This window comes from Bos javanicus, chromosome 5 (assembly GCF_032452875.1).
Source record: "Bos javanicus breed banteng chromosome 5, ARS-OSU_banteng_1.0, whole genome shotgun sequence".
In the NCBI taxonomy this organism is placed as follows: domain Eukaryota; kingdom Metazoa; phylum Chordata; class Mammalia; order Artiodactyla; family Bovidae; genus Bos; species Bos javanicus.
The window spans coordinates 29,283,908-29,296,181 of NC_083872.1; the positions used below are offsets into that span (position 1 = coordinate 29,283,908).

The 12,274-nt window shown below is 42.4% G+C and overlaps 1 protein-coding gene across 9 annotated transcripts in view; it reads left to right on the forward strand.

The window, feature by feature from the left end:
* The first annotated feature begins 329 nt into the window (after nucleotides 1-329).
* SLC11A2 (solute carrier family 11 member 2) overlaps nucleotides 330-12,274 on the forward strand; it is a 36,597-nt gene continuing 24,652 nt past the window's right edge. For 2 of the 9 annotated variants that reach the window (XM_061416096.1, XM_061416105.1), the window contains exons 1-2: nucleotides 358-382; nucleotides 11,651-11,722. In XM_061416096.1, the coding sequence (XP_061272080.1) occupies nucleotides 11,689-11,722 (34 nt within the window). In that variant the 5' untranslated portion in view covers nucleotides 358-382; nucleotides 11,651-11,688. Of the gene's footprint in view, nucleotides 383-1,562; nucleotides 1,709-1,766; nucleotides 2,890-11,650; nucleotides 11,723-12,274 lie in introns of those variants that run through there. The other 7 variants (XM_061416098.1, XM_061416097.1, XM_061416102.1 and 4 more) reach the window with 7 other exon arrangements.

The following is a 12,274-nucleotide window of genomic DNA, read 5'->3' on the forward strand; positions in this document are numbered from 1 at the left end:
CCTTTCCACCACTTGGCACACACAGGCTTGCCTCGAGCACCCGTGAAATAAGACAGAGATGAAATCTTAGAATTAAAGTTTTCACAGGCAGTTAATTGTTCCTTAATATCCAGGAGTGGCAGATATATGATGCTTTCCTTTTCATGGCAGGTCAAAGATGAAATTTGATTATGCTTTGAAGGGTGTGGTTTGCTTCTTGAAATTCTCTGCAGTGTCTTTAACAATGTGTTGCCCAGAGCAGGGTAAGGGGCCTGTCTAACCAAGGGGAGGCGCACTTGTCTCTATATATAGAGGCAAGAAACAGGCGCGCCACTGGGAAAGTCAGACCGAGCCTGCACAATGAAGAAACAGCTTAAGGAGGATGCCCCACAGTGTGAGCTAAGTAAGTAGCCAGCAATAAGCATATAATAGCCCAGGGAATCTACCCACCAGAGCAGACCTGGAACGCAATAAGAAGGCTCCAGCCATTTTATTTTCTAGTTGCAGTACAAGTTCCCAAAGGAAAGGTTCTGTTCTGGAGGGACTTCATCAAGCCTTTCTGAAACACTCTGTATGTGTTGTAGAGAGATTCTCAGAACTAATTTGTACCTTTTCTTTTCTCCCTAGGAGAAATTCGGTATGGAAACCAGCCTGTATCGGATCACTGATGATGCTCAGATCAGTTTTTTTGGTCCCTGAATTTGTTTGTACTTTACTTGGATTTTCCTTTTTGCACAACCCTCCTTTTCTCTTCTCTTGGACTCTTTTATCAACTAATAAAAATTTCTCCTAGCAGTTTTTACACGAAGAAACATGTTGGAGGGCTTTATGCTTTTCTTCTCTAGGTCTATGACTTGGTTAGATACGCTTGGTTACCTTTAAGGAAAGCGGTTATGGGGGCGATGTGGGGGCCGGTAGAGAGAGGGGTCTAAGAATGTTTCTGGCAGCTGTAAAGGACATTGTAGAAAATTAGGGTGGTTAGTCAGACTATTTTCTCTCTTCTGAAGCACCACTAGCCTGGTCGTCATCTTCAGACAAAGACTGGGATGTGCGATTGAAACTGGGAATGGAGCGGAACTGCTTTTGGGTAGGTGGAAAATAAAGTTTGGGAGAAGAAGCGAGGCAGCTGAGTAGGAGAAAGGAAAATTCATTGCCGAGACTTCGGAATAGGGCACCTGATGCAGTCGAACTGGCTGCACTAGCTGATGCTTCGCGGTTCCTCCCAGGTGTGGGGTGCTCTTGGTGGGGCAGCAGATACTATGATGTGGTTCTGGGGGCGGGAGGTGGCTATACTTGGCAGGGTGGAGCTGGAATTCTCAGAGAGCCGTGTCTCAGAAGAAATGATCTTGTCTTCCAGGGCCTAACGAGGCCACGGCGAACTACAGCAGGAAACGTACTCGTCCTCAGGTTGCTAGCGGGGTGGGAGACTCCACAACACAGTGTGGGTTGGACCAGCTCCAGCACTAGCTCAGCCGCAGACAGCTCCCGCCCAGGCCTCCGTGGCCCCGCCCCCAGTCAGCATGGAGTGGGCGGAGACTCGGGGTCAGTAGTCAGCCTGCCACGCGCGTTGGCCGCTGCGGCGAATATGGAGAGTCCAGCCAATAGGAACGTGCGGCTGCGATCCTGTCGGCCAATCGCGGGGCGTGTAGGGGGTAGGCTGGCGTGGCGCTGGCTCCAGGGATATGGAGCCGCTGGAGCGGGGACCGATTGTCAGGTGGTTGCGGAGCCGGTAAGGTGGGCAGCGGGCCAGGTCAGGGGTCACGCGGGCGCCCCGCTTTCCCGGGCTCCCGGCGGCTCGAGGGCAAGCCTGGGACCAGGCGCCGCTGCCAGTATTTGGCGTGCGGGGCGCCAGGCGGGTCTGCGAGGGGCGGCGCGGGCTGGAGGGCCTGGACGCGGGTTCCAGATGGAGCCGCGTTCTTCAAAGGAAGAGCGAGAGGAGGGCGCCGGGAGGCGGGGGCGGGAAGCGAACGCCGGAGGTCGCAGGGGCCTCGCCCCTTCCCCGCCGCGGCCTAAAGAGACCTGAAGAGAAAATGGCTGAACCCCTGGGCGGACCTGCCGCGGTCCCGGGGCCCGTGGTCGAAGGTCTGCTGACCCCGCTTCACGCCGCGGGAGAGGCCGACGGACGAGGGGCAAGGTCCCCTCGGCCTCCTTGTTATCTTCGGAGCCCTGATGCCCCGTCCGCTTCCTGGGCCTCCCGCCGCCGCACTTCAGCGAAAGAATTCATTTTACTTCAGGCGATATCCAAGAAGGGCCTCTTCGTGTGAAGGGCCTGGACAGACCGCTGAGTCCTGCTGTGTAGATCGGTTTTAGGGCTGTTTGTGCAGCCTCCAGGCTCAGGAACTTTTGTAGGGGCAACGCACTCCGTGTGTGAGAAGGGTGGCTGGCTGCTCGACATCTGTTCGGTTTCATAGGTTCGTGCTGTTGCAGCTATGTTTACTTTTGGACGTTCTCTTTTTGTTTGTTTGTTTTGTTTTCAGTTGGTTTCCCCCAATTCTCTTCATATATCAGACTATTTCAAAGAACATCATTGAAGAGGTTGAATAACCTGGACTTGAGTTTTCCTGTGTGTAAAGTGAAGATACTCTCATACCGTCCACTGCTTTCAAAAGAAGTGTGATGGAGTTAAGGGAGTGTGACACCTCTTTAAAGCAAAAAGCAAAAGCAAAAATTCTATGGAATGCGAGGCAAGAGGAGACAAGTTTCCAGAAACTTTTGCTGGCCATAGTTGTAGTGAATATTGCTGCAACTAGGGGACCTTGTGTTTCTCCCTTAACTCTTGTGGAATCTGAACCCCAACTAGTTTGCAGCACTTCTGGGCTCTGTAAACCTTTGAGCAGGATTCTTAGGCTCTTTGTTCTTTTGTTTCCACATACTTAAAATGGGGATTGATAGTATCTTAAAGAGTTGGTGGTGAGTATTAAATGAATTAATACACATAAAGTGCTTAGAACAGTTCCTAGCATGTAGGAGCTTTTGTTATAATATTATTAATATTACCTGTAAGTGCCTTCTTTCCCCTAAAAGATTCCACACTAAAAGAATTCTGACTTTATTACTTATTCTTTGTTCAGAATCCCTTGAGCCTATGGCCAGTGAACCCTTAGGCCTGTTTTCCATTCACATCTTGTGACTATATATAGACTCTCTGCTGGGTGTTTATCATTAAGTCAGGTTGGAAACTCCAGCTCTGCAGTACCGTCTGTCCATGATAGCTGTGTTGGGTAAATGAAAACCTCTTTGGCTGTTTAGTTTTTCATTGAGTAATATTTCATTCACAGTCTTGGCCTACAGACTATTTTTTTTTTGGACCCACTACCAAAAAAGCCATGATTGCAGCACACTTGGTTCCTCAAATTTCCGGGATGGCCATGGGACTTGGGCGGGGAATTTCTGGGCAGCCTGGCTGCACTTCTTATTAGTGAATGGGGAAGCTTGACGCAAGTCTTACTCTACCCTTAGGAAATCAGCAGTGATCCCTTGGAATACGCCTCAGAGCTAAGCAGCTTTGGTTCATTTTTTTTAAAAAATATTTATTTCTTTTGTTTATTATTTATTTGGCTACATCAGCTGAGATGCGCTGAGTTCTCTCTGCGGCATGGGCTCAACAGTTGCCCCACTGCACGTGAGATCTTGGTTACCCAACCGGGGATCAAACCCACGTTCCCTGCATTGGAGAGTGAACTCTTAACCAATGGACCACCCAGGAAGTCCTTGGTTCAGTTTTGACTCAATGAAGTGAGGTTACATACTGGTGTTTACAAAGCAGCATCTTTTCTATTAATAATTGACTTTTAGTTCTAAGAGTTTGGGTGAGTGCTGTGAAATCAAAGACGTCTTTAGCCCCTATCTTATTGTGTATGTAGATAGAAATGTCTGCTGACAGACTTAGGCTCTTTCTGTGAGTTTAAAAGTTTCTCTGAGGTTCTCTTGATACTATCTGGAAGGCTTTAATAGAAGACATTTCTGTCTTTCAGTTCTCCCCTTCCAGGAAAACTGCTGTTTACATAAGTAGCAGAATTGGGAACTAATCGCTAAATGAGAAACCGGATTTACAAAAAAAGAACATGGCTTACTGCATAAAGTATGCTGGCCTGTTTGCTAGCTTTTTATTAAGACAATTTAGTATTTGTATAGTGTTGAAAGTTTGATGTTGGCTTTGTGCAAGTGAAGACCATTGTGAAACCTTTGTGCTTTAATAAGGAGGACAGGGAGTGATATCTTTAAAGAGTTGAGTGCTTGAGGCAGAGAGGGAAGCCTTTTTCTTTAATATTGTTGTCATCTTTATCATGTGAGTCTGGTTTGAATAAATATTTTGGAAAAGAGGACAGGGAGCATTTGAATGTGCAGAATATGAGGAGTTAGGAGACTGAGATCCTTGTTGTCTCAGCCATCCAATGCCATTTAGTCTTGATAATTTAACAAACGCATGTTGAACAATTAACGTTTTTGGCCCCTGGAGACATGAAGAGCCCTCCAGGTATCATCAGGAATATCATGGATATAGTAAAACAATAAATATGAATTATAAACTGTAATATCAGAATGGAATGTCAAAGAGTTGGCCACGAATGATAAAAATATATTTATTGTCTAATTCCTCTTCCACTTTTAAGATCAGAGTAACTTATATTTTTTAATGTAAGGATCAGCTCCCAGTAAAAACTTAGATTGGGAAATTAGGGTTCTCAGTCTTGTCTTTGTTCTTATTACTAGTAGGTCATCCTGTGTGGGTATTTTTGTTTGCTTTGGTTCCATCCATTTATAGAGTGTCTATAAAATTCCTAGGTAATGAAAGGAGGCTGCAAGTTAACTATTGAAATTTCAGCAGGTTCCAAAGAGTAGAAGGAGGCCTGGAGAATCTTATATATATTTTCTGTTTTTACAGATAATTTTTCTTTGCTTTAAGCAAAGAAACTTTGGGGAAAATATGTACTTAATATTGTTAAGGTCAGTCTGCATTGAGGGAGCCAGTATCTTTCATTGGAATAAATAAGTTGAATGTAATCTAATGGTAATCATTCCTCACTTCTGCCAGAGAAAAGCTATCTTAAGTATAAGGGCAAAACGTTTTTTTTTTTTTTTCCCCTGAGGCAAGAAGTGGGTATAGATTAGTTTAATAGACTTTCTTACTTGAGGGTAAAGCTGTCTTTGAAATTTTTGCAATGCTTGGAGTTGTGTTCTGAGATAGTTGTGTCAGGCCCAGAAGGCCAGGTTGGGCTGTCAGAGGGAAGTACTACTGTAAACATCGGTCGATCGGGAGGAAATCAGGGGAAACTTACAGTGAGAGTTGGGAGGAACAAAGACCAAGCTGTAGTTTCTGGAAGTAAGATATTAGTGGCCCTGTCATGTAAGCAGGCAAGGAGGTTTGGAACCTGACTAAGCCTCAGAGGGCTGAGCAGAGAAAGTGAGGAGCCCAGTTTAACAGATACTAATTGGGCCCTTCTAATTCTGAAGTCTCTGGCTGATGAGTGATATTTTTGTCTAAAAGCACAGTACTTCTTGACAGCCTGGCCACATTTCTCCCCACTGTTATCGTCTTTGACACCCAGGCAGCTGATGTTGTTATCAACTGTACTCTTCCTCCCGGTATCTTACCCCCTCTCTCCTCTAATTGCTGCCTAACCTTTCTCTTCTTTCTTAATCATTAGATGTTCTCCATGTTAGGTTTTCCTTTCAACCATAAAACAGATTTTCAAAAGTCTAAGTCAGGTGGCAAACAGCAAACTTGGTGAGTTGAAATTGTGGTATTCTGAAAGAGTAAATGAGATGTGTCCAATTTTCAGATCATTACTATGATATAAAAAGTCAGTTACATGAAAAAAAAAAAAAGGAACACAGTCTGTGGACCTTGTGCCAGAGAGAGAGAGATGCTCTGTAAGTGAAGCACTTTGTACAGCGGCAGCACTGTTTGTACTCGATGAACTGGGTGTGCTTGTGTGGCTTTCAGCTTACTGAAGTATTACCCACTAGGGTGGAGAGGATTAGAGTTTCAAGGCGTTTTTGTTAACCAGAGGGGCTTTTCGCTTTGTTGTTTTGTCAGGAAGTAGAGGTAATCTCTTTCCAACCTATCTTTTTTTTTCAATATGTCGATTTTATATCAAGTTCATTTTTATGAGAGAAAAATAGGATTTTTTTAAATCGAAATTTAAAAAGCAATTCCACACTTCACATCCTCAATTATAATTTAGAAATTCACATGACTTTTCTAAGCTGATTCTCTCCCATCATCCACTGTGGGGGGAGATTTTTGGAATCAATTAGATGGATATCTTGATGGAAATACTGAGAAATGGGTGCTTTATTGACCTGGAGTGGAAAAACAGAGGAAGTTACTGTTTCTCATTTTGAAAAATGGCCAGTAGTACTCCTTATTAAAGCCTGTAGGTTCAGGGACTTGCTTGGTGGTCCAGTGGCAAAGGCTGTGCTCCCAGTACAGGGCGGGTTTGATCCCTGGTCAGGGGACTAGATGCCACACGCCGCAACTAAAGGTGCCTTGCGCCTCAGCTAAGACCAACGCAGCCAAATAAATAAATAGATATTTCTAAAAAACATAGGTTCAGACAGCAGTGAGCTCTGTTTGAACCACGGAATATTTCAGTTTTGTTGACTCTCAATCGTACGGGGGCAGGAGCTCACCTTCATGAGGAACATCTTATATAATATAAAAGCTAGATTAATAATAATGGTTTAGTAAGATTATCAAGTACTTTAGCCTTAAAGTAGACCTTTAGAGAAAAGGGAATTTTAGAAGGATCTAGAAATCTTTATGTTTTCTTCAAGCAAATGGAATTCTTTTTTTAATTTTTTTTTTCATCACAACTCCTTTTTATTCTCTAATAAACAACTTGAGTATGACTTTTAATGCCTGTTTCTGGCAGTTTCCACTTTGTCACCAGCATGTTGAACACTGAGTATTGGCTGAGGAAGAAGAGGTGGGTTTGCCAGTCAGCTTTAAACATTCCTGTTCATATGTATCTAATCAACTGATTCCATGCACACTTTTATGGTTGCCTCTATGAAACTTCTTTTCCTACTTAATGCTGTCTCTGATTTTATTTATATAATGGGGGAAAGACAGGGAGAAGAATTAGAGGACAGTTCAAAAAACAGTCCTCTCCAAAACTTCAAATTAATTTTAGGGAGACCTTTGCAACAGCTCCTAAGATCAATGAAATGGCTTGGGGTACCCTTGCTCTCTATAAGAGAGTTTTCTAAGAAAAATATTAGTTTAAATTCAAGCATTTTTTTAGCCGTGGGGGGAAAAGTTGAAGTTGTATGTATTTAATATTCAGTATTTCACACTTCCTTGTTGGCGATTTTTAAACCAGTTTTGGGCTATTCACACTGTTCTTCTAGAGTTCTTGTAAATGCCAAGAGAACACCTGGAATTACTGTGAATTAAATTTCATAAGTTTTTATAACTAGTAAGTGTTGGAGGATATAACTTTTTATTTTGATGTAATTTCAAACTTGCAGAGAAGTTGCAAGAGTAGTATCAGGGAATAAGTGCTTTCAGAATAACATGATATGATAGTAGTAAGCAGCAGATGCCTTGGGGAACATGAAAGAGGGCCATTTAACCCATTTTAGGGAGTGAAGAGGATTTGCTGAGGAGGATTTTTTTATTTCTTTGGATTCAGGAGAAACTTCCAAATCACAATTTCAGAGCATGGCTGTTTGCGCACTAAGTCCAAGTAGTAGTAAGTTAAGCTTGAGGCTTCAGCTCTCTGGGAATCCACTGCAGAAGCTCCATCAGAGAGAATTGGTCCCTGAAGTGTTCATTGAAAAATGGAAGGTTCCTGAGGTGTTTGTTGGGGAACTGAGTAAATCTGCATGATCTTTATGTTTTTAAAAAATAAATGATGCATTTACTTGGCAATTTTTTTTTTTTAATTGTAAAACTGCACACAGTGTATTTTCATGAGAGGTCCTTTTGCTTGACCTCGTTCGTGCTCCTCCACTCCTTGCTCTTGGAGTTGGCATTACCAGTTTTGGGCATGTCCTTTGGATTTCCTCTGTACATGTATTTTCTCAATCTCTCTCTTTTGCTGCATAAATGATAGCATAGAGTTCTATAAATTGTATCTTTAACTTCACAGTGTATCTTGGAGACTGTTTCCTGTCAGTCCGTTTAGATCTCCCTTGTTTACAGTGTTCCATTCTATGAATGTCGTAGTTGTCTTAGTCTTTTGACACTGCAAACAGTGCTGTGGGAAATATTCTTGCATATGCTGATACTTCCTGTACAAATGTTTCTTTATTATGCATTCTTAGAAATGGAATTGCTGGGTCAAAGGATATGTAGACTTTTGACATTTAGACAGAAAATGTAATTAGCATTCTTGTAAAACAGTCTTACAACTTTTTTGATAAGGAATGGGATAAAATAGTTATAATACATTGACCCGTGAGTGCCTTTTCTTCCCCCTGCTGTCGATGGCTGTTTGATAGGAGGAAATTACTGGCTTTAAGAGAAGGTGACACTTAGTGGTTGGGGGTGAGCTAGAAAGTCAAGGCACATTGTTAATCATAACTGTCCGAATACTGCAGGGTTGAGTCTTGTTGCTTGTATCTCCACTTGATCTTTTTCTTAACGTAATTTAATGACTGAAGTGACCTGGTGGTATGGTCCTAGAGAGCAGAGTGGTCTTATATTAACTTACTGCTTCTGTATGGGTGTTGGATTTTCGTGAAGACCTTAACACTGGGCAGCACCCAGAGCCTACTGACTCTCCATTCCTTGCTCTAATTATGTTCTCTAGACACTGCAAGCAATGGAGCTTATAATTTGTTGACTCAGTGTTTTGATGAGAAATTTGGAATAGGGAATTCCCTGATAGCCTACTGGTTAGGACTCAGTGCTTTCACTGCCGGGGCCCAGTTTGATCCCTGGTCCAGGAACTAAGATCCTACCAAGCTGCATGATGCAGCACAACAAACAAACAAACAAACCAGCAAACAGGTTGGAATCTAGAACCCATTTTCTTTCTTGAAGAGAGATTTCACAGAGAAGATCAGACTTCTTGTGTTTTACAAGTTCTGTAAGTAATTTTGGGAACAATCACTTAGAATACTAATAGTAATTATTAAAATTTTTATCTTGAGATATTTCTTTTTAAAATTACTTAACTGTCACCTTTTCACACTTCATATTGGGGGAAAACACACTACTATCTCAACTGTTTTGCTTTTTTAAAGATGCAAGGTTTAAAGGCTCCTTTTGGACAGGGATCGTCCTCAAGTACACTGAACGCTTCTGTGCCTTCTAATACCGAATGTCGTCACGCAAAAGTAGTTGAAGTTTATCGATTCTTTATGAGTAGGGCAGCAGGTAGAAACTTGAGTTATTCTTAATAATAACAATATAACATTAATAATAATATTCTTTAAAAAATAACCACTTTTAACACTTTTTGGCACGTCTTTCCATTTTATTTATTTGATTTATTTTTTGGCTGTGCTGTGTGGCTTGCAGGATCTTAGTTCCCCATTCAGGGATTGAACTGAATCCCAGGCCACAGCAATGAAAGGCTAGAATCCTCATCGCTATGCCACCAGGGAACTCCCAATAATAATACTCTTTTTGGGGGGAGTGGGCTGAGGGGCCTGTGCTTTGTGGCTTGTGGGATCTTGGTTCCCTGACCAGTGATTAAACTTGCCCTTTGCAGGGAAAGCATGGAGTCCTAACCACTGGACCACCAGGAAATTCCCGATAATAATAATGTTCTCAGAGCTGATTGAAGTATAAGGAAGTTGTCTCATATAAATAGCCCACGATTTCCCGTGTAAGAGCCATAGTCCCAGATCGGATTTGTGGTTTCTAGTTTATTGTGTTATCCTGGCTTCTTAGAATTAAGTAAAAGTATCTGTGTTGTGATTGGAATCCAAGTGGTACTGCTGCTGAGTGGTCAGATGTGTTAAGTCCCATTTAGTTGAGGTGCTGGCTGAAAGAGGGGTGGGATTTAGTCAGTAGTATTGAGGTCTGCTGACGAAACCATCTCATAGCACAAACTGATAGGAAGGACATGGCTACTGTTTATTATAGGAGTCTCCTTATTGGTGACTATAGAGTTGAAAGTTTGTATTTTCTAAATTAGCAAGATTTAGATGTTGGTATGTTGTGTACTCCAGAAAATAGATGATATCTAATACTCCTTTCAGGTCTTAATTCTGTAATTTGGCAAAACAGATATAGAATATGTTGATTTGTTGTTGTTTTAGTCGCTAAGTCATGTCTGACTCTTGGGACCCCCATGGACTGTAGCCTATCAAGCTCCACTGTCCATGGGATTTTCCATGCAAGATACTAGAGTGGATTGCCATTTCCCTTTCCAGGGGATCTTCCCTACCAGGGCTTGAACCCAAGTCTCTTGCATTAGCGTGAGGATTTTTTACTGTTGAGCTACCAGGGAAGTCCTAGAATATGTCGATAGATTATCTAAAAAAGAAAGTAGAGCACTGTTCACATAAGAGCAATAATCGTCCAAGAGTAGAAAAGGAATAGTGAAGGAGAGAGAGGGGGAGGCTTCCTCAGTTTTTCAGGATAGTTGTTATTGGGATTCAAGGGGTGGTGGTGAACAATATTATTTACCTTTCCCATTATTTCTAAGTTTAGAAATAACTAAGAAGTAGATTCCTTAATCAGTAGATCAGAATTTTTAAACAATTAACCTTATTGGTGGAGTTGACTGGAGAATATGCCATAGATCTGTGGCCCAGTGGGCTTACTAGTATTCCCTCTACCCCCTGTTAAACTTAGCCCAAGTAAACTTAAGCCCTCTACCCCAGTTAAACTTAACCCACTAGGAGGCTGGACATCTGAGATACCCCCTCACTACCACACCCCCTCTCACCCCTAATATCCCTCACTCCTCATCCCCCCTTGTAGGTTACTTATTGCTGATGGAGAGAGGTGCAGGCGGGCTGCTGTCGGTGGCTTTTTCTCCTGGTGCCTCAGCTCTCCTTGAGGGGAGCATGGTCATTCACTCTTCTCTCAGTTGTTGAAGTGTTGGGGAATGAGACCTGAAACCTTACAGCTGAAGTCTCTCTCAGGGAAAGATGAGACCGGGAAATGGTGGCCCTCTTCTACCATAGTGTGCTGGTGAGGTCTTTCCCCCTTCTCCCCACCCTCCAGAAACTTGAAACATGAACTTAAATTGTTAGTTAGATCAAAGAGTTACAGATCTTTGTCCTTAAAAGCTCATCAAAATGGTGGGAAGTCAGTCTTTTAAATATTTGGGTTAATTGGAGGTAAAGGGTGGGAGACTGGGTGATTGATTGCCTGGAAGCCTCTCTATGGAGGCTTTTTTGGTGTTGTTCAGTTGCTAAGTCGTGTCCAATTCTTTGCGACCCCTTGGACTGCAGCATGGCAGGTTTCCCTGCCCTTCACTATCTCCCGTGGATACTTATTAAAAACTACTTGCCCACTTGCCTGAAATAGCTTTTGCTTTACTTTGGTTTCCACGTGTTGCCAGTATTTCATTTTTCCCCCTTAAATATCTCTTAATCATATTCTGAAAACTGTGATTATTTTCAAGGTTATCTAATTCAGTAGAACAATTATTCTTTTTGCGTAGTAAGGGTTCAGTCAAACAGTGTCACAGAATACTGGTTGTGAACTTGTTTTAATTTGTTCTTGCTAATTCTCTTCCTTCTCTTCTCTCTTTTCCAGAATCCTTTTCTAAGAACTCAGGCACTCAGGTATCCACCATGGTGTTGGGTCCTGAACAGAAGATACCAGATGGTAATTTACAGCTTTGTGTTATTGACTCATTTTTGTTTGAAATTAGGCTTAAGCCAGTAACAGAAATTTACCATATTGTCCTTCTTGTCCTCTGTTCCATCAAAAATTGTCACCATCTCCTGTCCCCCAGCCAACTACATGGAGACCTGCTCCATTCAGCGGTGACTTAGGTGACCTGGTGACTTAGGCTGTCAATGAAAATGGATTTATAACCACAGAGACCTGCCTCAATTTTATTTCCAGTTCTGAGATGAGCCAAGATTAGCTGCAAGTCTGGTTTCTGTAGCAGTAGTGCTTGTAAAGGCAGTCTAACTTGCAGACCTGGTATAAAAACCTCTGGGGTGCTTTGGCTGCTGAAGACACTTCAGATAAGAGTGGAACAGGACAATACTGAGCTAGCACCTTATAGAGTATTTCATTAGACTTTATGCTTTGACTAATCCTTCCTGAGTCTAAATTTCTCCTTTAGAATTTCCATTCCTTTTCAGTAAATTTACTCCTCAATTCAGTGTCACTTAAGGTGAAGTGGGTCAGTTCCCTATAAAAAGAAAG